At 45.6% G+C, this 27782-nt stretch overlaps 1 protein-coding gene across 13 annotated transcripts in view; it reads right to left on the bottom strand.

Moving 5' to 3' along the window:
* Positions 1-27470, bottom strand: part of PTPRT (protein tyrosine phosphatase receptor type T) — a 1092462-nt gene extending 1064992 nt beyond the window's left edge. For 12 of the 13 annotated variants that reach the window (XM_067708176.1, XM_067708171.1, XM_067708175.1 and 9 more), the window contains exon 1: positions 27326-27469. In XM_067708176.1, the coding sequence (XP_067564277.1) occupies positions 27326-27413 (88 nt within the window). In that variant the 5' untranslated portion in view covers positions 27414-27469. Of the gene's footprint in view, positions 1-27325 lie in introns of all 13 variants that reach the window. The other variant, XM_067708177.1, reaches the window with a different exon arrangement.
* Positions 27471-27782: the final 312 nt, after the last annotated feature.

Below are 27782 nucleotides of genomic sequence, written 5' to 3' on the forward strand. Positions count from 1 at the left end.
AGGAAAGAAGCCAATACAGGGTGTGTTATCGAGTAAGTGACCCGTGTGGGCAGCTGGAAGTTAACCCCACCTGGTGCTCTGGAATCCAGAGGAGGACACGTGACTATCCCACCAAAGGGTGAGGGAGCTGAGATGCTCATACACCAACTCCTGTGGGTCACTGGGTGAGAGCTGCTTGCGGGTGGAGGCGGGGCATTAACTTCTGGCTTTGGAGAAAGAGATGCCCTAAAGTCGTCTGGGGCACAGATGTGGGCAGGACACACGCCGGCACCTGCCCCAGCATCACCATCCAAACGGCTTTGCCGCGGACACTGGGGCACTCTGCCCAAATTCTCCAAGCCTGCTTTTCGCCTATAAAATGGGGAGAAGAATCATTTCTGCCTCTCAGAGATGGCTTCAGGATTTTTACAAAATTGTGTTTGTCAAAGCCCCTGGTGTGATGTCTGGCCTGAAGAATTTCAGTTTCCTTTCTCTCTTTCTTCCTCTCCCCATTACTCCCTTCGCACATAAAGGGAAAAGCTGGCTTCCTCGCAGGCCACGGAGGCCCTTTCAAAAGGGCATTTTTGGTTTTATGGCTACAAAGCACTCCTTCCCCATAATGGACTCTCCGACGTGGATAATGACCTCTCTCAATACCCCTTTTCTGGATGGAGGAAGTGGAGGTGCCTTGAGAGCAAAGATGGCCATTCATGTCCCCAAGGTACGTTTAACTTCTGTCGCTGCCGTTGCTCACACCCACCTCATTGGGACCTTTTATCTCCAAAGCAAACTGGTGAAGACAGAGTCATTCATAACCTGATTACATCCAGCACCCTCGTGCGTGGGTACATTGCTGGGCTGCTGACAGAGGCCCTGGCGAGGTGACCCAAAAAGAAGCCAATCCCTTCTGTCCACCCCTTCCCACCCCCACCCCCCAAAAAAAGACCAGTCTTGAAAGGGCCCCTGCAGGAAGCAGGCCTGGCCGGTGCCACCCACCAGCCCGCAGAGCCGAGCCGGACTTGGGCCCGGGAGACAAGTGCTCATGTGTGAACGAGAAGCCATCGGAATATAAATGAGCGGCGAGGTCTAAGTGCCAAGCATCCGCCACAACGGCTATTTGTTTGGTGCTCTGGGAAAGCACCAACGGAGCCTCCACGGAGGCAGCCAACAGCCAGAATAAAACTGAAAGAAGCTGACCGGGTTCAGACACACAAATAAGTCCAGCTGATTAAGAATTCCTCTCTCTTTAGAGTTAGCGACAGTCCCCAAGAGGTGCCGCCAGCGTGGAGAAGGTGATTTCACTGACGAGAAGCGAATTAGGTGGTTTCTGGACACAGGACTGCATTCCAGACCCCAAGTATGGCATCCGATTGATTTTTCATACAGCCGCCAACAGTAGCATTGATAGCCCCATTTTACAGGTAAAAGAACTGACCCTCGAAGGGCTTATCGATCATTTGAGCATGGTGATAAAGCCAGTCTGCCGGAGAGCAGACTATGTGCCAGGTCTGCCTCTTGAGAATAATTAGTTTTTTAATCTACAGTGTTTTCACATGCAGGATTTAATGTAACGCAAAATGTATTTATTAGAAGCTACTAGTTACTTCCATGGTGGAAGGAGGGGTGAGACATGGGAAGAGGTATGGGGAGACTTCAAAACCCTAGGTGGTGGTTTCATGGGAGTATCATCTTGTGATGACAGTGTGTCAAGGTAGACACTTAGTGACTAGGGAATTTTCTGTATGTATGTTACACTGACGCAGGGATCAGAAAACCATGACCTGAGGGCCAGCTGCTTGTTTTACTGGAACACAGCCGTGCCCATTCCTTTACATATCGTCTCTGCTTCTCTGACCCTTTGGAGAAAAAGTTGGCTGAGCCCTGTGTACACTATACTGAACCTGACTTGGGCACTTAGGAGATCTGTCTTTCTGCCTGTGTGTTTCTTAGCCAATCATGGAAATGAGCTTTGCAGACTCTATGAACACATCAAATGACAAGCAGGGAGAAGAGCTGAGTGTTACCCTGATGTGTTCATTAAAGAATTTAAAGGTTAGCTGATAAGAAACAACACACAATCCAATGAGGATATAAGTAAGAACACCAGAATAAATGGAAGAAAAGCAAGATCAAAGGCAAGACAGGCATTACAGAAATCACCCACTGTGACCTCATACATAATGACTAACATTGGGCTGCAGATTTGACTCAGAGTTTCCCGGACATCCAAGCAAAATGGTAACACATGTGACAGAAATGCACTGAATGTCAGGAAACCAAGATGGGATTTAAAATATCCCCTGCGCAGTCCGGCAAGTGTTTAAACCAATGCACACAACTGAAAGCTGGCTGTTCCGGATTTTCAAAGCACCTTTACCCCATTTTTCCTGCAAAAAGATAACTCATTTTTTGCTCTGATGGGCAAAAAACCCCTCAGGAGCCTAATTTTCGCCAACTGCCATGTGGCACTGCCCATCCCCATCTGGGCTGGCTGGCACAGACCTCAGCGAACAGAGCCCAGGGCCCCCAGAGGGTCCTCTGATCATGGACCATTGCAATGACCTACTTGGGATTAGAACAACATTTTAAAGTATAACTGTGTTTTATGGGTCATGAATGTTGCACAGATGTTCCTTATTTACATCGACTCGGTGGATTATTATTGAGGCATTACCATGCTAATATGGTGATTCCTGCATTTGAAACTGGAAGGCAGGAAGCAGGGAGATGTAATTAAACAAGCATGGTACACATTCAGGGGCAGGAGTGGGATTCAATAAAACAAACAGTAGTAATAGGTAGCACTGAATGTGTGCTTTATATATATATTAACTAATTTAATTCTCAGAACAACCCTATGAGGTGGGTTTTATAATTATGCCCCTTAAGAGATGATGACACTGAGGCAGACCTAGACTCAGTAACTTCCCAGGGTCCGAAATGTTGTAGCGGCAAGGCCAGCGTCTGATTCCAAAGCCTCTGTTCTGTTAACAAACACCCAAAAAGCAAGAACAGCAGCAACTTTCTGCGGAAGCAAAAGCTATTCCTGGTGCTGTCCTACCCTGCATCACCAAAGCACATAACTAGTAACGCCCAAAACTAGCTCAGTGGTCCCTGGAAAGTACAACACTGACTCCCTACTGACCGAGGTCTCCATGATCCTGGACTCCAGGAGCAGCAAGGAGTCAAGCCTTTGGATCAGGTCACGGGGCTGCCTCGGGCCCCTCCCTTCCCCTCCCGCTACACTAGCTCGGCATCCTAAGGCTCCAACCACACCCAAGGGCTTGGCTTTTCTCAAAGACCTGTTGTTCCCCCGTGCCCTCGCCTGCCTCACTACCCCAGTCTAGCAGAAACCATCCCTGGCTCCAGCCAAGTGAGCCGTTCCCCAACTTACACCTACATCTTACATCTACTGTCTCTGTACCAGAACCGCAAACATACCCACCTGTTTCCCCAAACCAGACAGTAAGCTCCTTGCAGACAGGAATGGTCCTTTGTGTCTCCCCTGCTGATGGAGCTCCAGTGGGTGACCCAGAGAGGGAAACACTGGTGGACCAAAGGAACTGGCTGGGGAGAGAACAGAGACCTACATTTGACAGCATCAAGGATGTCCTGCCGAGTACCACAGCCATGCCTCCGAAGGCTTGCCATGAACTGCAGCCTCTTAGCAGCTTTTGAGTCTCCAAAGTAAGTATCTATGGTCAACAGCTGAGACAGACAGAGTGCTGGCTTTGTGACATTCCACTCTACAACCCAAATCACATTCGCCCTTGACTGCATCAAAGTGTTCTTGTGGTCCACGCTGTGCTAGCACGAGGTGAAGAACAGGCTGTACGTATAAGGCAGTAGCCAGCTCTTACATATTATGTTACAGTTCTGTGGCTCCTGCACTGGCCTAGTGTCCTCAGGGAAAAGCCATCCAAGGATGTCCACCCACAGCACATCTATCTCACCTGTGTGTCCGCCCACAGCACATCTATCTCACCTGTGTGTCCGCCCATAGCACATCTATCTCACCTGTGTGTCCTTATGGGCGTATAAAAAGGAGGGGGAGAGGAGGAGGGAGAAACACATACATTCCACCTTTTCTCTTGCAGAAAACGTGCTCCTAAAAATTCGTTGCGAACTGAAAGTTTAGAATATACGGATCCTTACATGCTGCAAGAGTGGAATAGAGGAGGCTGTCTGTGGGGAGAGAGTTTAAAAATTATGAAATTTTAATTATGATGTCAAGGTTTCGTTTCTTTACTCCGTGTCTACAATGTACTCCTGATTATTCAGGATTAGTTAAAGTATTTTAAAATAAATTACAAACAATAAATTTAATTCTGTGATGTCTTACCTTAAATTCCAATTATCTCAGCTTACTGAAAATGACATTTCATATGAAGGAGAAAATGAGTTTGTGTTGGGGAGAAGGACGCACTGGCAGAGATGTAGCAAAAGATCGGGCTGGAGGTTCAGCACTGATTTCCATTCATTCCTACAGTCTGTCAACAAACATTTACAGAGCACTCAGTATGTGCAAGGCGCTTCCTAAATGGTAAGCAAGACAGAACTGCTCCCTCCAAGAGCTTACATTCAAGAGGGAGAAACAAATAAGTAAATAAACAAACACTGTGAGATAGTCGATACTATTAACATATCAATATATTCAAGCTAATGTGGACAGAAAGTGCAGGAGTGATACTTGAGTGGAGGGTGAAAAGAAGGAACATCCCAAGTAGAAAGAACAGCGAAGCAAAGGCCCTGAGGTGGGCACAGATTTTGACTCTTTGAGAAAAGAAAGAAGGCCAATGTGGCTACAGCAGTAGTCAGCCAACCTTTTCTATAAAGGCCCAAACAGTAATTACTTTAGCCTCTGCAGGGCTTCAGTTTCCCCTGCAACTACTCAACTCCACCACTGCAGCGTGAAACCTGCCAAAGACAATTTGCAAACAAATGGGCAAAGCTGTGCTCCAAACTAACATTATTATGGACACTGAAATCTGAGTTTCACACGACTGCCACGTGTTACAAAATGCTATCCTTCTTTTGATTTGTTATCTACCATTAAAGAGGTAAAAACCGTTCTTAGTTCACAGGCCACACACAAACAGGCGGCAGGCCAGACATGGCCCATGGGAGGAAGTTTGGTGACCGCCCCCCGCAGGCTAGACTTAACCAAGTAACGGCAGTGGGAACCAAGGGAGAGGGGATTAAAAGGAGTCTCCGGAGCCAGATCTTAGAGGCAAGCAGCAGTAGTTTGGGTTGGGGGCTTTATTCTAAATGCAAGGGACATGATTTGAAAGAGAAGAGGGACACGCTCTGATTTATGCTTTTAAAAAATTACTGTGGCAGCTGTGTGGCGATTCTGACGGTGTCATCAACTTTCTTGGAAAAATGTCAATAGGACGTTGAACACTGTCTTCTTGATTAAGGAGTCTGGAGCAGACCATCTTCCCATCAAAAGCTCTATGGATCTGTTGATTTCTCTCTGTACCTGAATCACTGAAGCCTTTTTTTTCTTTAATGTTGATTTTCAGTCCATAATTTTAAAGATTTCAGTCCATAATTTTAAAGGCCACGAAACATGGCCTTTAAGCCACGATGGTGGAAGACACATTTCCAGCAGTTCACACGTGAGCTTCATCTGATTTCCTTTCACAACGGAAAGCATCTGACGAGTCAACAACTGGAAGTTAAACAGTCAGCACTGTCTTTACACCTATCAGGCTCCACCTTTGCCTCAAACATATTACCGAGAGGACGTGCATTTTCACATTTCCACCTTCCTCTCACTTTTATAAGAGAAAACTGAAAAAAATTCAATCACAGCTGTGCAGGCAAAGGCAGCAGGAGAGAAAGAGTGGCCCGTGGTTGGCAGACATGAATACAATGGCTTCACCTGGTTTTATAAAGTCCAAATTCAACACTGGGAGGGGCGTGAAGGAAAGATGAAGACAAAGCATTTCCCCCCTAATTCTTACTGATATGAGAGGAAAGGCTCTCAAGAGACTTGGCCCTTCTCAGCTTCACTGTGTGGACTGTGTGCCACCCTTCCTGAGTCCTGACTTCCAACAGCTACTCCAGAGCCTGACCTTCATATCAATTACATAGGCTGTACTTGGTGTCCTGACATTCAACTTAGCCCACAGCCCAGCTCCAGCTGAGCCTGACCTGGCAGACAGAAAGCAGCTCAGGTTACCAAGCCCCGCAAAACCTTTCCTCCTGACACCTTCTGACCTCTTCAAAATCTAACGGCCCTCGACCCTTGTGAGCTTGGACAAGATTCAAGCTTGTCTGTAAATCCTAGTTCCCTCATCTGCCTACTTCTCAGGGTTATCAGTGAGGGTGAAAGGAAATCACATATTTCAAGCTCCCTGTAAGACCCGTGATAAGTCAATCAAGGTAAATAAGTAACCAGGTCAAACCCAAACAGAATTTTCCATCTCCTTCTTTCAGTCTTACTTAAATTTCAATCCCTCCCACGCCCACAGAAGCAAAGGCTTTTGTGGCAAGACTCTGAAGAATACCACAAAAAAGGGGGGGTAGTTTGAGATATGGGTCTGTGGCAGGTAGACTCTAAGATGGTCCCCAATGATCCTCCTTTCCCAGTAGTTACGCTTTTATGTAATCCCCTCCCCTTGAGTGTGGGCAGGACTGGTGACTAGCTTCTAACCAACAGAATATGGTAAAGGTGATGAGATGTCATTGCTGCAATTAGATACATAAGACTGTGACCTCCGTCTTGCTAGCAGACTCTCTCCCTTGCTGGGGAGATGAAGAAGGCCACTGTGTCAGAGAAACCCATGTTGCAAGGAACTAAGAATGGCCTCTAACCAGCAGCCCACAGGGCAGTAAGACCCTCAGTCTGGCAGCCTGCAAAAAACTGAATGCTTCCTACAGATGGCCAATAGGCACATGAAAAGATTCTCAACATCACTGATTATTAGAGAAATACAACTCAAACTACAATTAGCTATCACCTCACACTGCTTCAGAATAGGCATCATTAAAAAGTCAAAAAATAACAAATGCTGGAGAAGGTATGGAGAAAAGGGAACCCTCCTACTCTGTTGGTGGGAATGTAAATTGGTGCAGCCACTATGGAAAACAGTATGGAGGTTCCTTAAAAAACTAAAACCAGAGTTACCATATATGATCCAGCAACCCCACTCCTGGGCATATATCCAGAAAAGACGAAAACTCTAATTCGAAAAGATACATGTGCCCCAATGTTCACAGCAGCACTATTCACAATGGAAACAACCTAACTATCCATTGACAGATGAATGGATAAAGAAGATGTGGTACATATATACAATGGAATACTACTCAGCCATAAAAAAGAATGAAATAATGCCATTTGCAGCAACATGGCTGCAACTTGAGATTATCGTACTAAGAGAAAGACAAATACCATATGATATCACTTATATGTGGAATCTAAAATATGACACAAATGAACTTATTTACAAAACAGAAACAGACTCACAGACATAGAGAAAAAACTCGTGGTTGCCAAGGGCGGGGGGCAGGGATGGACTGGGAGTTTGGGGTTAGCAAACTATTACGTATATGTATAACTTAATCATTTTGCTGTACACCAGAAACTAACACAACACTGTAAATCAACTATACTTCCATAAAATAAATTTTTTAAAAAAACACTGAATTCCGCCAACAACTACATGAGCTTAGAAAGAGATCCTTCACGATCAAGTCTTCAGATGAGACCACAGCCCTGGCTGATGTCTGGGTGGCAGCCTCATGAGAGGCCCTAAGCCCTAAGCTCAGAGATGCCCAGACTCCTGACCCACACAATCTGTGAGATAAACAATGTCACTGTCAGTTGCTTAAGTGGTTCAGTAAGTATTGTTTTCAGTGGCTAACTTCGTGGTAATTTTTTAGGCAGCAATAGTTAACTAACACAGGGTCCACTTCAATTTGAATTTCTCAAGTCATCCTAATCTAGAAATCACATGCTGTCAACTCTCTATACATCTCCAACTGCACTGCACTAAACTTTCACCAACTTAAAAGAACAGACACCGAAGAATCTCTACATTAAACACATCTTGATCCCTTTCCTCCAACAAAGGGACGTCATTTGCTAAATCTTCCTCTTTGATGCAAGTGACAAAGAGGAAACTCAAACCGTGGCATGGCCACCTCTGGGTCTGGGGGGAAGGGATAACGGCACTCAGCCTGGCGTGCCTCACACCAGGAATGGAGTCAGATGGTTCTGAGTCACGGGCCTCCCAGACCATCTGGATAGAACTGACCTCACAGGAAGCCAGAGGTGGGGTATCCTTCCGTGGCTATCATCTCATTGTTTGTTATCAAAATCTCTAGTCCGTTGCCATTTTTCCCATGCTAGCATGAATTTTTCATGCCAAATAAAAGTTATCTTTAACGAAGAGCCTTAGGTTGTAAACTTGCTCCCCTGAAGAGTCAGGTCAGGCAAAATCAAAGGAGTCGGAGAAAAAGCGGCAGCATAGTCCTCCAAGGAAACGCCATGCGCCCTGTTTCACCACTGGCCTCCCGATGCTACTCCAGGCCCTCTGGCCCCTCCAGACTCTCCCTGTTTTTACCTATATTTCTCTTTATGCATTTCCTCCTACCCGCCTGTCCCCTCCCACGTTGCCTTCATTTCAGTTGCTCCTAAGAAAACCTGCCTTTACAATATCAGAACTTTCCGGACAGCTAAGGTTTGCTCTTTAATTCAATTTCCTACATACTTAAACCTAGGGCTCATTAGGCGGAAGGCATCATGCTAACCACCACAGCAGACGTTCGAAGAGCTGTGTCTACAAAGTCTTTAAAAATATTCTACAAACTGCCCTTCCCTCCTACATGATAGAACAGGGCCATGGTGCACGTCATGGGTTCAAAATCTAAACAGCAGGTTTCAGGCCTTGCCCCCTGCCCTCAGCACCTGTGTGACCTTGGGTTGGTCCTGTGTTGCATCTAAGATTCAACCTCTTAACTGCAAAAAGGTGGTTGCACTTATTAAGAGCAAAGATTAAAATGGAATGATACGCCTAAAAACACCGTAGAAAACATTACAAAGTAGAATAATGGGATTAAAGAAAACAATTTAGCCTTTCCTTATAACTCAAGGTTATCTGTAAAAAGATCAGTTACTGTATTCGGAACCCACACCTAGTTCTTTCTCCTGACATCATTTTGTTTTAAAGTGACAGCGTTTGGGGTATTAATTCTTAGGATTAAAAAAAAATTTTTTTTTGTTTAATTTTGCATCCTGACATCATAATTGCCATGACTGCCACAGCGTCTTGAGCAAAGCAATAAGGTGCAGTCTTCGGGGCCTTCAGAGGAGGGGAGCATCCTCTGCCTACGTGCTACTGCTCCGGCTACTGAGTTTATTGAGATCTCACTGCTGCTTCTTTTGGTTCTCCTGCTCCTCTCTAGCAATCAGGCCATCACTCCTTTTATTAACCACCACAGCAAGCATGTCTCCCTGAAGCAGCCAGTGTCCTTCCTTCCAAACTCTCTGGGCTTGGAATCATACACAAGAGTCTGGGGGCTCTCCCTTAGGGAACGGACAGGAGCTGTGAGTGGGTTTAACATCTATTGGGTAGCCCAGAGACTCTTCAGCTTCTTTCCAAAACCTTGACATCGCACTAGAAGGTGAGGCTTCAAAATAGTAGGATTTCAGAGGAGAAAGGAGTCTTTACACAATGCCTGGTGTGCAGTTACCATTTACTGTTTCTATGTAGGACCTTACTTGATGCCTACCTATGTGCATAGACACGCATCTGCATGTCTAAACTTCAACAGTAACAAGACCATGGACGTATATGATATGCAGAAGAAATTCCCATTTAACAATGATAATTTTCACGCTATTTATTCACTACCTTACATATGCTATTTCACATGACGTGCATAACTGTCTAATGAGATAGGTACTATCATTCCCCGTTTTGGGATAAAGACATTAAAGCTCAGAGAGGTTAACTAATTTGCCCAAGGACAAACAGCAAGTAAGCAAGACGATTAGGGATCCCAGGCAGTCTGGGCCCACAGCCAGCCCAGATGGGAATGAGAATATCTCCAGAGATTGTTGCAAGTTCAAGTCACATTATCAGTTTTTCCTAATAAAGAACAGTAAACTGTAAAATCCACCGATGAAACTGAGACTTATTGCAATTCATACATGAATTACCAATTCTCAAAAAAATTCTTAGAAACCACCACTGCTATTATCACTTGCCAGGTATCTTATATGCATCATCTCAAATGGTTGCAACCGCCCCTACCAGACTGGTAGAATTATTCCCTACTGACGGATGGGGGAAGCTAGGCTCAGAGAGATACAGTAACTCGCCCAAGGACACACAGCCATTAAGTGGCAAGAGCCAGGATTTTAATTCAGGTCTTTCTGACTTCAGTGCCTATCCTCTCTCCAACATGTTGAGTGACCCAAGACAAAACAGATTTCAAGGCAAACTATTCTTTTGTAATCAATCTTTGCAATTCAGTAGATTTTTCTGAATCTTGCACAGCTCTGAAATTGAAACAATACTGGCCTGGAAGTGAACACAGCTTGATTGAAAGCTGGGTTTGGCCAGTTAATAGCTATGTGAACAATAAGATCCTACTGTATAGTGCAGGGAACTACATTCAATATCCTGTGATGAACTATAATGGAAAAGAATATGAAAAAGAACATATATATGTATAACTGAGTCACTTTGCTGTACAGCAGAAATTAAACACAACATTGTAATTCAACTATACTTCAATAAAATTTTTAAAAAACAGCTATGTGACTTTGAGTATGTCACACAGCCTCACTATGATAGCATTCCTTTAGAGTAATCCAATTTCACAGAGCCTTTATGAAGATTAAATAAAAGAATGTGTGACATACTGCATGTGCTATGGTCCCTGGCACACAGACAGTGTTTTAAATAACCTTTCTTTAATTCATCGATTATTATTTTCCTTTTGTACAAAAAATGGAATTGTAGGTTGAGATTTCAGACTGACAGATTTAGGATAAAGTACCCACTATTATATAAGACAGAACACAGAATCTTCACATTAAAACTAAAATTGCTAAAAGTGATCTTAGAAATCACTTCCCATCCATTCATTCACCAACATGGAGTACCATGTATAGGAATTGTGCTGGGCACAGGGGATCATCTGTGAACAGAACAAAGTCCTGACCCTCATGGAGTGTTAATTCTAATAGAAAAGAGTCAGAAAATAAACACATAAATAAATAAAAAGACTATTTAAGGACTTCCCTGGTGGCGCAGTGGTTAAGAATCCACCTGCCAATGCAGGGGACATGGGTTCGAGCCCCGGTCCGGGAAGATCCCACATGCCGCGGAACAGCTAAGCCCGTGCACCACAACTACTGAGCCTGCGCTCTAGAGCCTGCGAGCCACAACTACTGAGCCCACGTGCCACAACTACTGAAGCCCACACACCTAGAGCCCGTGCTCCGCAACAAGAGAAGCCACCGCAATGAGAAGCCCACGCACCACAAGGAAGAGTAGCCCCCGCTCGCCACGACTAGAGGAAGCCCGCGCACAGCAACGAAGACCCAACGCAGGCAAAAATAACTAAATTTATTTATTTATTTATTTATTTAAGAGGATCAAGTGCTATGAAGAGAGATGGCAAAGCTCCCTCTCATTTGGCTGAGACAGAAACGGTCCTCCAAAGCAGAAAATGGACTTAACTGGCCAAAGGCCCCACATGAAATTAATGGTATATCTCTGCTCCCTAGACCAGTGGTTCTCAAATTTTCACATGTGCCAGAGTCACCTAGAGGGCTTCTTAGAACACAGATTACCCACTCCCAGAGTTTATGATTTAGCAGGTCTGTGGTGGGTCCCCAAAATTTGCACTTATAAAAAGTTCTCAGGTGATGCTGAGGCTGCTGGTCCAGGGACCACACTTTGAGAACCACTGCCATTGAGGAATAGAGCCATACCAGAAAGCAGTGAGGCAGGACGGGAGGAGGATAAATACCCCAAGCCTTCTCCTCCTGCCTTAAAATCTCCGGCCAGTGCTCCCCATCTGCTAAACACCATTAGAACCAGAGAGCAAAGGATTCATGCCTCCTGGTACTCAGAGCAGTACAAAGAAGGGCTCCATTAACACAATTCCCTCCCCTTGCCCCTCTGCAAATTAAAGGGTACCAATAATCTCCCACTGTTCCTAGTCTCTAGATGTCTCAGCACCCCTTGTGGTTTCCCTTAGCCCCAGCCATGTACAGTCCTTTCATTAAAGTGTCACGACACATTGGAGTGTAATTCTGTTTTCTGTCAGGATCCAGAGAGATACAGCAGGAGACCCCAGACACCTCCTCTAGTGGTGATATTTTTGGAAACTGACAAAAGCTATTCTATTTCTTCCTACAGTAACATCTATCAAATGCAGGTCAAATATCAGATAATCTTTTTTTATTTGCTACATAAATATGAATTGTACATGCAACTTCCAGGAACCTGCACAGCATATGCAATGAGGTCACTCTGAAAAAAGCTTTGTGGCCTGGAATGGGCATTGGAGTGACCAACTCATCCTGGTTTGCCTGGTTTTACTACTGAAGGTCCCACATGCTGGGAAACACCTCCGTCCTGGACAAACCAGGACAACTGGTCACCCTCGCCATGTATTCTGTGCTCCACTGAGCTCCAGTAGTAGGCTCCAGCAACAACATCACCACCAAGAACGACTAGCCTTTATTGAGCAATTTCCATGAGCCTGGCCCCAGGCTAAGCATTTTACATACATCACCTCATTGATTTCTTAAACTACCCTACAAGCAAGTTACTATGATTAGCCTCATTTCACAGATGATAAAACTGAGGCTCAAAGGGCTCAAATAACTTGTTCAAGGTCATACAGCTTGTAAGTAGCACAGCATTGAGCCCACACAGTCTGAGATCAGAGCCTGCACTTTTAATCACTATGCTTTCCTTCATGTCAGAGCAGATGGGTCCACCTGCCCCAGACCTGATTTCACAAGAAAAAACAGCCAGGAACTACCAAAAGGTCACATCAGGAACCAAGCTCAAAAACTGCAGTCACAAGAGCAGACATTGAGAAGGGATTTACGCATTCTTTACTGGCGGGCACACAATGGAAAATTCAACGGGGAGGTATTCAGTGCCTTTGGAAAATTAGATAAAATTACACAGGCCCTTGTATTTCAGAACCAAAGTCTTGCTGCAAACTCTCTGGCATTCAAACAGCTGATGGTGCATCCTACAAATTCAAAGGCAGTCCCACCTGACGGCTTGGGCTTCAGCTGCTCATCCGTAAAACTCAAATAATCACCTCTCTTAAATCCACAGGGGGACTATCCTGTGGGTTCAATTAATTCAATCAACTATGTCCAGCCAAAAAGCGTTTTCCTAAAATGCTGTGTTTGCTGGAGACCCAGAGGTCCAAAGACCATAGTCAGGGATGAACCCTTCATCCCATCTGAGTTCCTGGGAGTGTGGCACCTTCGGCCGCTGAGCCCCCAGTGTGCAATCAGCCGCATCTAGGGGCCCAACTTTTGTTCTAGGACAAATGAGGGTCCTCTCTGTGAATTACCCTCTTTTGATACTGGGATGGTTGAGACTTACCTGGGGACAAGATGGGGCTTCTTTCTTAGGAAGACAGCCCCTCTTCCCCACTCGGAAAAGTCTGCTAACACTCAACATTATGTGTTTAAGGACCTGGACTCTGAAATGAGATGACTCAAGTGTGACTGTGGCCAAGCCCTTGAGCCTCCATAAAACCAGTTCTCTGGGCTTCCCTGGTGGCACAGTGGTTGAGAGTCCGCCTGCCGATGCAGGGGGCATGGGTTCGTGCCCCGGTCTGGGAGGATCCCACGTGCCGCGGAGCGGCTGGGCCCGTGAGCCATGGCCGCTGAGCCGGCGCGTCCGGAGCCTGTGCTCCACAACGGGAGACGCCACAACAGTGAGAGGCCCGCGTAGGGCAAAAAAAAAAAAAAAAAAAAAACAAGTTCTCTTACATGATATATGGGACTGTTGTGCCTGCTTCATAAGATCGTTACGAGAATTCAATGAAGTCTTAGAACTCCCCCGCAATTTTCTCATTGAAAATTCTGAAGAAAGGCTTTCCACCCAGGAATTTCAAGTGGGACCTAAACTTTTCCCCTAAGGATGAATTGAGCACAGCACCTGGCACAAAGTAAACCGGACAGAGAGCAGGCAGCAGTGGCTAAGAACACAGATCCCAGCCTCAAATCGCTCGGGTTCAAGCCTTGGCTCCGCCACTCACTGGCTGTGCGACCTTGGGCTTAACCACTCTGTTCTTCATTTTTTTTTTTTTATGGTAACTGTACCCACAACATAGGACTGTTAGAAGACTCTACAAGGGACAATTAGTAAAGCCTTTGAAAAATGCCTGGCTCATTTTAAGTTTTTAAAGTACACAATAGTGTTAGTGTTCCCTATTTGGTAGGCATTTCCTCTCTTGTATTTACTCCCCTGATGTTCCGTTTGAATCCTTCAGACTCTGCAGACACACCCCGGTGCACCTGTGATTTTCATAACTTAAATCTGGTTGCCTATTATTATTCCCCTATCATCCATCATTTCACCAAATGACTTGTCATCTCCTTGTATTTTCTGCTTTCCATTCCAACATGAGCCAAATGCTCCGCTCCTCTGTATACACTTGGGTTTAGAAATTTTCACCCCAGGAGAGTGAAAATTCTTTCTGTTATATTCTAATCTGGACTAATGGAGTCGCCCTTTGAAATGAACAATCCTGGAAACAGATCTGTTTGTTTCATCTCCTAGACCTGGGGATTTCACAACTTATTCCTTTTGAACAGACTATGGATGGTGTCAAATAACAAAACTGATTCATCGGGAAAGGGTAGATTTTTAATATCTTAACCCCCATCAAAGATGTCAAATGGGGCTTCCCTGGTGGCGCAGTGGTTGAGAGTCCGCCTGCCGATGCTGGGGACACGGGTTCGTGCCCGGTCTGGGAGGATCCCACATGCCGCGGAGCGGCTGGGCCCATGAGCCATGGCCGCTGGGCCTGCGCGTCTGGAGCCTGTGCTCCACAACGGGAGGGGCCACAACAGTGAGAGGCCCGCGTACCGCAAAAAAAAAAAAAAAAAAAAAAAAGATGTCAAATGATTTGATTTTCAGGGGGAAACAATCAAAAGCCTAAAGTCAGAGACTAGAACTCCAGCCCTTAAGAAACACCAAAGTCATCTGCTCATTTTACAGATGGGAAAACTGTGCCTAGGTACACAGCATCTCTAAACACTGAAAAGATTGTGGAACATTATTCTTCTGTGTCAAATGTAGCCTCCTGAAGCAAACCCAAGGCCTCAAGCAAACCCAAAGGCTGCCCCATGGAAGAATCTCCGTTATTTCTCCATGAGACCCCAGGAGAGAGAAGGCGTAGGAGGTAGATGGACACATGCCTAAGAAGGCCCCTCCATTGGCCCCAGTCACTCATGCTCAAGTGCCTCCCTACATTTGCAACACAATTCTCTCCTTTGCTCCTTCTAACCAGATGCAGGGGTCTTAGAATTCCCCAAAGGAATCCTCATTACAGACTTTGAAAGGCAGCTTTCCATAAAGAAAATAAGACCTCAATTTGTTTTGAAAGAACGATTGAGGAACAGTTCATATGTTTAAAATCCCTATAATTTACAACAAATCTTAAATTACAAGGGTATCACTCTTTAAGGAAATAATTGAAATGCAGAAATATTACAAAGAGAAGTATAATTAACACCTATGTTCTTCTCTATCAAGAATTATCAACTAATTTTAACAAAGTTTAAATGTATTCTCCTTTTCCAATGAAATAGAATATTACAAATTAAAGCCAAAATGCCTTTTATCTACCATCTCAATTCCATTTCTCTCTATACCTATTCTGCGAAAAGTAGCCTACCATTTTGCTTCTTATACTAACATAAACATACATAGTGTGATTATTAATATAATATTCGATTCTTACATCCATAAAATTGGCTCTTTTTTCTTCCTACAGGAAAGAATGTGGCCTTGCAGAGTTTGCTTCATGAACCAGAAGAACCTATTTGTAAATATTGGTAAATATCTCTTAATAAATGCTCATATTTTTAGTATAGGATCTTCCAAGATGCCATTGCATAGCATCTTAGCAAAAACTGGGCTGCTTCTGTGCACAAGCAGGATTCTGCCAGTGTTGAAGATGTCACCAGCAAGTATGCACCCCATGAGGGGAACCAAGAGGCCACAAAAGGTCAGGCCAAGACACCACGTCTGCTTCATCTCTCTGTAGTCACCTCACTTCCATGATATCCTGTATCTTGAGCTAAATAAATCAGGAATTTATGCAAGTTTGGAGCACATACAAGGTCTCTGCCAGATAATTTGTAATCCATTTTAATTACGCCACTGGTGTCAGAAATGGGACAGGCATGCTGTGCTCACTATCACGGCCAGATTTTACTCTGAGATCAGAATGCCAAAGTAGGAGACAATAAGTAAAACATGCTGAAACGTGAGACTCTCTGTGACAGGCTCTGAGCCAAGTGGAATTCCTTCACTGTTCCTCTGCCTCATACCATTTGGACCTTGCATATAGTTAAAAGATGGCTGAGCCCAGGGCAATGAGCCCGAGGCATAATTCCTGGAATCTTCTATATGAGCCAAAACGGTAGCTAGGACTGAGAATCTCCAAAGGGAGTTGAGACCCCAAAAGAAGGAAATGTCAGATTTGAAGCAAAACCTACAGATCACAAAGGGATGGCGCCCAATGAGACATCTGAAAAGGCAGGCTAGAGTAGGGGAGGTACCGGGGACCCCTAGAGCTCCAGGTGGAACAGGTGGTCAGCAACTTTCCAATGACAAATGATAGCTGCTGAGGCTTTGGAGGTACGAGGAAATGAGAATGGAATTAAGAATTGCTAAGTCAATTCTCAGGTAAAAGCAATTACAACGTGCTTCTGCATACAAGTGAACTTAAATGTATGCTGAACATTTTATGTGCAAAAAGATGTAAAGATAATAAAGGTAAGGGAGCTCTGACTTCATCAACCTTCACTAAAATAGCGACCAATAAGGAGAGCGGTCCCAAGTTAAACTAAGAAAATCTATTTTAAAATATGTGTACATAGCACAGGGAGATCAGCTCGGTGCTTTGTGACCACCTAGAGGGGTGGGATAGGGAGGGTGGGAGGGAGACGCAAGAGGGAGGAGATATGGGGATATATTGCTGATTCACTTTGTTATAAAGCAGAAACTAACACACCATTGTAAAGCAATTATACTCCAATAAAGACGTTAAAAAAAGAAAATTACAGTTAAATATAAAAAATTAAAAAATAAAAATAAATAAAATATGTGGACATCTTTACACACAGTAGTGACCTTGGAACTCTGGGATTTGTTCAGGTGACTCCTCCACCAAAAATCGTGTTCAAGGGGTCAAGTCCCAGAAATAATGCTATACTTGGAATACACATCCTCTGTACAGAAAATTTTAAAGATTTAATTGCAAGGGAAAATTCTGCATTGCTAAGTACACCCCTCCAAGAAGTTTTTTAAACTTCTGTTTAAAGCAAGAGTGGTATGGTACTTGGGTTCAGTTAAGGTGTCTGCATGTTTGAACTGAGCATCTCAACAGTTGGAAACTACAAGTTTCCTCTTTTCCAGGAGATTCCACAGTTCCTCCATAAATCCAATTTAAAGGGCCTCAAGACAATGCAACCCAAGTGTTCGAGAGCGCCCTCTGCTTCGTTCCAAACAATGTGTTTAGAGGAAGAGAACCATCCTAAACTGGAGCCAGCTGAGATACAGGGAAGAGGCTGGCCATGCTCCTGGCTTCTGAATATAACTGCTCATTCCTCCCACGCCACCCATCCCTCCCCAGCCCTGGTTTGACACATGTTAGAATCTTGCTTAAGGTCTTAGTTTCCGAAGTTTCTGAGCTGAAAACCATTCCCCCAACCCAGTGCACACATTTCCTATAACAAAAAGTAAAAAGATAATGTAACAGGTGCAGAGATGGTAAACAGAAAATATTTGGCAGAAGAAAGAAAAAATAAAAGTTAAAAACATCAGAAGGGCTTCCCTGGTGGCGCAGTGGTTGAGAGTCCACCTGCCGATGCAGGGGACACGGGTTCGTGCCCCGGTCCGGGAAGATCCCACATGCCGCGGAGCGGCTGGGCCCGTGAGCCATGGCCGCTGAGCCTGCGCGTCCGGAGCCTGTGCTCCGCAACGGGAGAGGCCACAGCAGTGAGAGGCCCACGTACCGCAAAAAAAAAAAAAAAATCAGGAGCTCTGGTTCTGGAAATAGGAGAGAGACTGAACATGGAAATAGCTTTGAACTCAAAGCTGATTCACTGGAGCAGAATGACCCAGTCCTTGACCCAGTCCTGCATGTACAGCTGTGCAGGTTCCACAGAGCCACGTGCAGCAGCCCTGACCTACACACCTAGGACAATTATGCCCTCACCTCCCTCATAGCAGGAGGGGTGCCTGGCACCCAACCTTACACAGCAGGACTGAAGATGACAATGAATAAATGAGAAACTGCTAAAAAGTCTAAGCCCCTGAAAGTGGAACCCAGACAAGCCATTTCCCCAAGGCATATAATGGGCAAACTCAAGGTGTCTTGGTTTCCTCCTTCCTCAAGGTCACCTTACGGAGATGACACAAAAAAGAGCTTGTGGTTGGGACCATCATAAACTGGTGACCCTCCCGCCTACTTACAACTGCCTAGGAAAGCACAATGGGGACCTCTGGAACCAACACCAAGCAAATAGGTAACCTGAGTAACAGGTAAATTCCTGGAGCACATCTCCATCAGGAACTCCAATGTCTGGTCAGCCCATCTGGATTTTGACAAAACCATCCTTCCTGGAAGATCTCATGGGCCCCAACAACAGTCACCTAAAAAAAATACCGTGATTGAAGTTCTTCTGTAATGACTGTACTACTGCCTCAGCAATCAAAACTAAACGTACATGCAGGACATGTTTTGATCCATATAATAATCTGTATATTTACATTAAACTTTCAATCACTCTAATAAATTATCAATTTTAGTCTTATGTGAAAATAAACTCTCTAGACATGGGTCGAAAAGGTCTAAAATATTAAGTACTAAATTTTTTAACTGGGATATCTATATGCAATAAAAATAAATTAAATTTTTAAAATTTAAAATTAAATTTTAGCTAAACTTTATTATAGCCCTAAACTACTAGTGTTTATTATAAAATGGTCCTTGTGGAACCTACATACTAGTGCGAACGTTTTATAGTCTTATAAAAACACAGTACTTCAACTTTTAGGATAAAGTTTGAAAAGTTTTCTGACGAATCTTCATATTAATTCATTTTTTACTTTCTGACCTTCATAATTAACTTTTTTAAGATTTAAGCTAAGTCAATTATGAGACAATAAATCTCTCTACTCAAAGTCCTTTAAGGAGTGAAATCTTGACACTGAACTGATACTGGTGCCCAAAATAATAAAAAGAATGAAAAAATGTGAACACACTTTAAAAGTGATGTTTGTATTTTTTTCCCCAAGATACAAGGTTTCCTATACTGCGTGTCATTTATTTGAGGTTCCTGTGGTTGGCAGCTCCTAACGTGGCTATGAAAGATCCCCGCTTCCTGGTAGTCAAGCCCTTGTGTGATTCCCTCCCCTTGTGGGTGAGGGGGATCTAGTGACTTTACTTGAAGATGGCAAGAGTGATGAGATGTCATTTCCAAAATGAGGTTACAGAGACTGACTTCTGGCTTGCTCATATGCTCTCCTGTCCCCTCAATAGCTCACTCTGGTGAAGCCAGGAACCATGCTGTGATGGAGGGTCCACTTGGCAAGGAACCCAGTTGGCCTCTCTCCAGCTCATGAGGAACTGAGGCCCTCAATCCAACAGCCATGAGGAACTGAGGCCCTCAATCCAACAGCCATGAGGAACTGAGGCCCTCAATCCAACAGCCATGAGGAACTGAGGCTCTCAATCCAACAGCCATGAGGAACTGAGGCCCTCAATCCAACAGCCATGAGGAACTGAATCCTCTCAACAACCAAGTGAGTGATCTTGGAAGCAGACCCTTCCCCATTCGAGCCGAGTTGCCTGCAGCCCCAGCCAATATCTTGACTGCAGAGAACCCAGCCGTGCCACTCAGATTCCTGACTCAAAGAAAAGTTGTGAGAAAATAAAGCCACAGAGTTTTGGGGGACAGCCTGTTACACGGCAATAGACAACTCACCAAGTTGCCTTAGGATGAGACTGGGATACGTTTCTTTTTCTTCATTTTAGAAAGCTGGTGCTCAACAAACACTGACAGGTGAGAATCATCTGGACCTGTGCACTTAGGGGCCAATTCCAAGATGCTTAAGAAGGAATAGTGACATCAACTTCGAGGCTATACTCACATTTAAGCACATACCTTGACAACGACAAAATTATTTTTAATTAGACAAATAAGTTCTCATGCTCAAATGAACTTTAAAAAAACCAAAGAGATAAATGGTCCTAAAGGCATGCTGTTTAAAATAGTTTTTTCTATCCCTAACATGACCAAGAGCCCCTGTTTTATTCTCTTCCAGTGTTCAAATAAAACCTCACAATTTGCAGCTCGGGTTCTGATGTCTCCACAAAAAAGGATCTGGGCTCTTTTTTTTTAAACATCTTTATTAGAGTATAATTGCTTTACTATGGTGTGTCAGTTTCTGCTTTATAACAAAGTGAATCAGTTATACATATACATATGTCCCCATATCTCTTCCCTCTGGGCTCTTTTTAAAAAAAATAAACAACTGACTACATGTTTGGGACAGAAAACCTAGGGGTAAGCCTGAAGTTCCTTGTTGTCACAGAAAAATCAGGGTGCTCTCAAAGATGTTTGAAAATGGTGAAAAAGGATCTGGTTTAAAGGGGCTCCCAATGACTAACTTGTGATCAACTGAGCAGCAGAAAAGTCATAATTATAATCCATAAGAGCAAGTTCAGGCCATTCAAAGCCACCCCACTCGTGAGGATTAAACTTTAAGCAGGCTTTAAAAAGTTCTCCTTGCTGATATGAATTCATGAATTCATGCTGGGTTCCAAAGAGACAAATACATGACCATTAAAAGATTAATAACCACCCACTATGAATTACAGGAAGATCAAGAGAAATGGGTTTGTGATCTCATGATAAAAGGGAAGTAAAGTTAAGTCTGGGTGATCCGAGAGGAACAGGCTTTCCAGGGTCTTGGGAAATTGGAGCTAGGAATGTGGGTGACAGCACTGCGTCCTCCCCTGAAAGACGACAACTGTCATGACGTCCAGAATGTTTGAGGTTAATAAACATCTTAAGAGCAGCACATGAACTGCCGGTGGGCCAAAAGCATGTTGCATCCGCTCCCAAGCAAGGGGGCTTCCACCCTCCTGTTAAATTTCTACATCCTTGGCTCAACGAGAAAGAAAATGAATGAACGGTCTATTCCCTCCCCCGCCCCAATCCAAACCCTACCAAAACACTCCAGGCACAAAGCATTCACATCTTCAATTTTAATAGGCATTGCCAAGTGAGCACTGAAAACAGCTGTTTCAATAGTCATTACTCAACAGTGAACAAAGCCACCTAATTGCTCAGATCCTTAGCAAAACCTGACAGTCTTAAACTTTTTCATTTTTTGCCCAACTGATGAGAGGGAAGAAACGTCAGCTGATTGATTTAACTCACAGTCTAAAGAGCCTACGAGAGGGGTGGAAGACCAAACCAAAAATAACGCCTTGCAAATAATGAATACAACAAACTATTCTGGAGACTGGTAAGGCACAAGTAAGAGTGATGCCGCTTACTGGGTGCCTGTTTTGTGCCAGGAACCAAGCTTGACAATTCACAGGAGTTACCTCTGGCTCTTGCAACACCAAGGCACTGGTGTGCCCCCTTTACAGATGCAGAGATAAAGGTTCAGAACCGTGAAGTAACTCACCAAGTTCATATGACAAGCCAGGAGCTGGGATTTAGAGAGTTACTCACCCATCACCACCTTCCAGTTTTCAAACCGTTCCATCACTTCAAAATGTTCTCTCATGCCCACTTGCTACAGATCCCTGCTCCCGTGCCCAGCCCCAGGCAACTACTGTTCTGCCTCCTGTCTCCATAGATTTGTCTTTTCTGAATATTTCATACAATATGTAATCTCTTGTAACCGGCTTCTTTTGCTCAGTGTCATGTTTTTGAGGTTCGTCCATGCTGTAGCATATTGTCCGTAGTTCATTCCCTTCTATTGCTAGTAGTATTCCACTGGATGGATTCACAGTGGATGGACATTCGGACTGTTCCCAAGTTTTGGCAACCATGAATAACGCTGCTATGAACATTCACGTACGTGTCTCTGTGTCGACATGTTTTCATTTCTGTTGGGTGTATTCCTAGAAGTGAAATGGCTGTATCCTAGGGCACGTGTACGTTTTACTTTTTAAAGAAATTGCCAAACCATTTACCAAAGTGGCGTCACCATTTTTTTATTCCCTCCAGCATCAAATGAAGATTGGAAGCTGAATATTCAAGAAATTGGAAAGACTTTCTATCAGTTCCACTTGTGCACCAGTGAATGTGTGTGTCACATATACTTCAGCAGCTTGACTAGAGTGTGAAAAAGAAATTGTCTGTAACACTGGAGACTCACTTCAATTTATTAGTCACCCATCAGTCTGATGGTGGATCTGGTGGGGTTTCTGAGCAGCCCTCACCTGGGTAAATACCTAGGATGTGCCAAGGGAAACAGCGCTGACATTTTGAAATAAAACAGGCCAAAGGGTCACTGTTTCTCAGGGGCTCCTCATTCTTTCACCACTCTGCCTTTTTGACACATTAATTCCCATTTTTCACAGTTGACTTCGGGCAGATCCCTTGGGATCTATACCTCGCATCCTCACTGCGTCCCTCTGTATCTTTTCTAGAACCTGTAACTCTTACCAATAGATAATAAATAAATATGATCATGGTCATTTCTCCCTCTTCCAGGCAAATAAGGGTGTGTCCAGCAAGACCACATCCATCGCTGAATCCCATCACCCCCTCTGGTCACCCTGTCCCACCTGCACACAACACTAGTGATCCCCGCTGTCCCTTGGGCTGCATCTGATTGCTCTTAATCCATAGAAAACCCACAGCATTCTTCCTCTCCAAACCAATTTGAATCCATTTTATAAGATTTCACAAGACACTCTAACTACTTTCTAATATCTACATGGTGCTGCCTCCTAGCCCCAATTCCGTAATGTGCCTGCAAATGCTATTACACCTGTCAGGGATGGTTTGTTTTCAATAATCTCATAGCTTTTTTATTTATTGGACCGCCACAGCCCTCTGTGTGTTTACTTAGTCTTTGCTTATTTGTCAAGTGCACAAAGCATCTTTCCCCTCACAGCCCCACAGTGCCGCGCGCTTGATTTCTAGGTTAGGGAAAAGATGGCAGTAGAGCAGCAGGAAGAGCCGGAGGCAAGGAAGACAGTGTGAGGAGGCGGGTAGGAAGGGAGGGAAGACGTATGTGAACACCGTCCCGTTACAATGTGCGACCACTCTGTTTTCCATCCGTTCTCATTTACAAGGTAAAACATGCTTGGAACTAAACACGCCTATCGAAACCTTTGAATGGCCAAATGTATTGGTATCACCTTTGTTTCGTTCCAAATCTCTTTCTAAAAGTCGCTGCAGAGAATCAAGCCCCCATAAAGAAGAAAAAGAGAAACACTAAAAGTCATCACCAAAACCCAGCCATCTAATTTTCAATTCATAACTGAGCTTATCATCAGTGCCCCCTTGGCCTGTGTACATGCATCAATGCCAGGGCAAGTAAGAGAAAAGGCTCCCCTTCAGGATAAAGTAGTACAAGGCACTCACTCTTCATGCATCATCTTATCTAGTCTTTACAAAATCCAGTGAGGCAGCTATAATCATTCTCACCTGACAAATGAGAAGCTGGGAATTAGAGAAGTAAATGACTTGCCCAGGCTGACACAGCTGGAAAGAGGCAGGGGCAGTATTAAAATGAGGACTTCAGACTCCAAAGCTCATACTCTTTTTTGCTCAATCAGGCTGCCTCCCGAGTTAAACTCCCCTGTCCCCCATTACAGGTTCCACGAGACTCTACCATCTCTTCATCATCATCAAAAACTGTGTATCAAGGACCCACTGCCTATATGGCATTGCTCTTGTTTCCACAGCAACACGCTGCCAGAGAGTCATGGGAGTATCCCGTGCTCAAAAAAATGATGATGTAATGTCCTGTGATTGTGGCTCTGAAAGGTGACAGTTACACTACTACAGAGGATGCCATCTCAGCTGGCAGCCTGGAGCCTGCAGGAGCTAAGCGAGAAGAAAAGAAGGAGAGGAGAAAGGCAGTGGGTTGTAACCCAAGACGGTGGTCTGTTTTCACTATGAACATGTTTGTGGTTGTTGCTGAAACAGAATCCTAGCCAGGTTTGCACATTAATGGTTCTTTTATTAGGAAACAAATCAAGCAATCCAGGAGAGAAAGTAAAATTAGACTGTACTGCTAACAGCTCCCCAGAGGTATGTGGCAATGATTATCGAGTTAAATGACTACTAACAACTGCGATGGCAAGTCAGTCCCTCTCAGATCCATTTTTGCTCTCAATGTACAGATGCTGAAACCCACTAGTAAATAAACAAATTACCCCCTTATCCATTTGTTTAACTGTTTCCTTCTTTCCTCATCCCAAATCATGTTTTTGCCACACTTTTCAGAAGCTGATTTAAAATGTGTTGTTGTTGTTTTTTGCCATCATTGCTTACAAAAATAATCCTGGCTCATGAAACACATCTCACAAGAAGGAAGAAAGAAATTGCCTTTTGATGACAAGCTTTCACCACTGACTTTTGGACACTGTGACTGACACATTACAGCAAAATATATTACCCCAACTGTGTACTGGACGTAAGCTTAAAAACTGAAATTGCTTTCGAGACTGAGAATTTTCAGATTAAAAGAATATGGAGAGCACACCACTGAGTTTTTAAACGTATTATTTACCCAAACTTGCCACAAGTTTTAAATCAGATTCTTTCAAAGAAATCAAACTATAGTCATATTTAGATTTGGGTTCCAACAATGTCTGCGTTTATAAATAAAGTAAGAAGATAAGTCCATTTTTAAAAGTCAGCGTTTGCAGCGTTCCTGCATCTACAAGTGCAGATGTTAGAAACCTGGAAAAAATAATTAACTTAAGTGTTCTAGTTAGCATTAAACCAGAAAGGAGAGAATACATACAGAAAATCCCCATTTTTACAAATGAGTGAGGCTTAGAATGCATCATATCTCCAACACAAGTTAATCCCCGCCCCCCCCTCGTTTAAGGAGCCCCTGGAGCAAACGCAGCCACTTGCTAAGTATACACGAGAGTAGGTTTGCAGAAGCCACTCAGCTCAGGTCGAATCAAAAGAAACATGGTGCCTTAAATTTCTTCCCAAACTGTACTCCAGGATTGCTTTTCCTTCCCCTGTGTTCCGAAGAGCAAACAAAGAAAAGGTGCTTGCTCCTCACACTTCTCTAAATGTTTTAACAAAAGGCTGCTGAATAAACACATTACTCACTTAAAAACTGAAAAGAAGTTCTATTCCGGAGATAAAAGCAACTATATTTGCATTTTAACAGTTGTGAGCGAGCGCCACCTGGCGGGAGCATCCGGAGCCGGCTTTTAGCATCGGGCAGCTTCCCAAGCCCGTACGGTTTTACCGCACGCCACCCAAGAACGCTCTGAGACCCGTGGAGGAATATTTTTGACACTGGTTCTTGCCGCAGAAACCTGAGTACTATTCATGGGTGGCAGGCCGGCCAGGCCTTGGAGGATAGTAAAAATTTAAGTCACAAATGATGCCTGGTCCCCAGGACTGCCCCCAAGCATCCTCCTCCTTCCCTGCCCTAGCACACCTAACACAGACCCAAAACGAGGAAAACAGGAATTGTGCACCATCTTCAGAATGATGTGTGGCTGTCCCTCCTCTCTTACTTGCTAAACCAACCTTTAAGCTTCACACACCTCTAAAGAAGTGTCCTAGTCGCCTAACTTCCCAGCCACGAAACAAGCTGTTCTTTCGCAGAAGTCCCATATTCAGTTCCTGTTTTGGAGGAAGGAAGACTCCAGTGCATTTCCAGTGGAATGTCACTCTAGCGGCTCTTAACCTCAGAAGCAGCCTGTTTAAAGAGGTTACACTCCCCCACAGTTTCTTTTTCTTCCCTTCTCTTTCTTTCAGCGTGATAATAGATGGGCACCGCTGTTACTCATCAATCCAAAACGAATCTTTTCCTAAGTCCCACTAGCTCATCTCAGCCTGCCCCCATGATCCCAGCAATCTCCCCTCAGCGTGGTCACACCTGAGCTAATTGGAAACTGCAAGGTGATTCTGAACTTGGAAGCACACCTGCACTCCTTTCTCCCTTCTCTCCTTCCCCCACCGCCTACTCTTTGGGGGCTCAGGGCTGGAAGCTGCCTGCCGTGGGCTTTGGGGATGTGTAAGATCCCGGATCCTGGAGGCCTCCTGTGCATGCCAACTTGCCATTAGTAGCATGCCAGGGCAAACGCCCGCGCGCGCGCACACACACACACACACACACACACAGGAGAAACTACCTCTGCTCGCCTCCTCCTCATGGTCAAATCCAAATACGAGTCCCCCAAACTTTTCTGGAGCAGACACGCTCACAGGTCAAATCCCCTCCACCTGAAGGGCCTTAACAGGGGCGCCCGTTTGCTTCGGATAAGAACCACGGGGTAGGGAGGAGGGATGGCCGTCTCTATCGTTAACACCAACACCTCCACGGTGCCTTCAGCGGCGTAAGGACAAGCTCAGGGAAGCAGCGTGGTTAGAGCAAGTCTGGGGCCGCCTGTCTCTCCCGTGAGACAAGAAAAGCCACCGCCCTGGCCGCCTCGGCCTGCTGGCGACCGGTCCTCCCCACGAAAAGCGCGCGCTGCCCAGGAGGCTGCCGGGGAGAGGACGCTCCACCCCGGGCGTCGATGCCGCTTTCTATCTCACCGCCCCAAACACTCAAGTGACAGATTCCGACAAGTGGGAGGCGGCGAGCGGAAATATTCGCCACAGCCGCGGAAAGTTACTCGAGGCCGGGGGGTCCGCAGAAAAGTAAAGCGGCGCACTTCGCCGAAAGCTGCCGGCCGAGAGACGCCGGGGGCCGGGCACGCTGGCCCGGGCGCGCCTGGACACGGCTGCCCGCGGCTGCAGTCGGGGACCCGGGCTCCGGCCAGCCGCCCCCCGCACCCCCCACGAGCCTGCACAACTTTCTCCTCCCGGGGCCCGGCGGCAGGCGCCCGGACGCGCCGGGGAGGGAGAAGGGCCCGGGGGCGCACTTACCTGCGGCGCTCTGCGCCCGGGCGCCGGGTAGCGGCGGCAGCTGCAACCGCAGGAGCAGGCTGAGGGCGAGCGCGGCGAGGCTCGCCATCCGGGCGGCGGTGGCTCAGCCACTTCCCGCGGGGGCCGGGGCCGGGACTGGTGCGGGCGCGGGGCGGCCCCGCATCGTCGGCGCGGCCGCAGGCTGTACGCGCCGCTGGGCTCGCTGAGCCGGCGCCGCTACGCTCGAAGCCGAGGCGCAGCGCGAACTGAGGCGGGAGGCTGGGCGGGGGCGGGATGCTGGGCGGGGGGCGGGGGGCGGTGTCCCCGGAGTCCTAATGCCGCCGCCGCCGCCGCCCACCCGCCCGACGCTCCGCCTCGGCCGCGCACACACCCTCGCGCGCACGCCCGCGCCTCGCACACGCCCGCGCCTGGCCCACGCGGGCTCCCCGCGCTCCCTCGCCGGGCCGGGCGGCTCGGG

The sequence above is a fragment of the Pseudorca crassidens genome, chromosome 15 (assembly GCF_039906515.1).
Source record: "Pseudorca crassidens isolate mPseCra1 chromosome 15, mPseCra1.hap1, whole genome shotgun sequence".
NCBI classification, from domain to species: Eukaryota; Metazoa; Chordata; class Mammalia; order Artiodactyla; family Delphinidae; genus Pseudorca; species Pseudorca crassidens.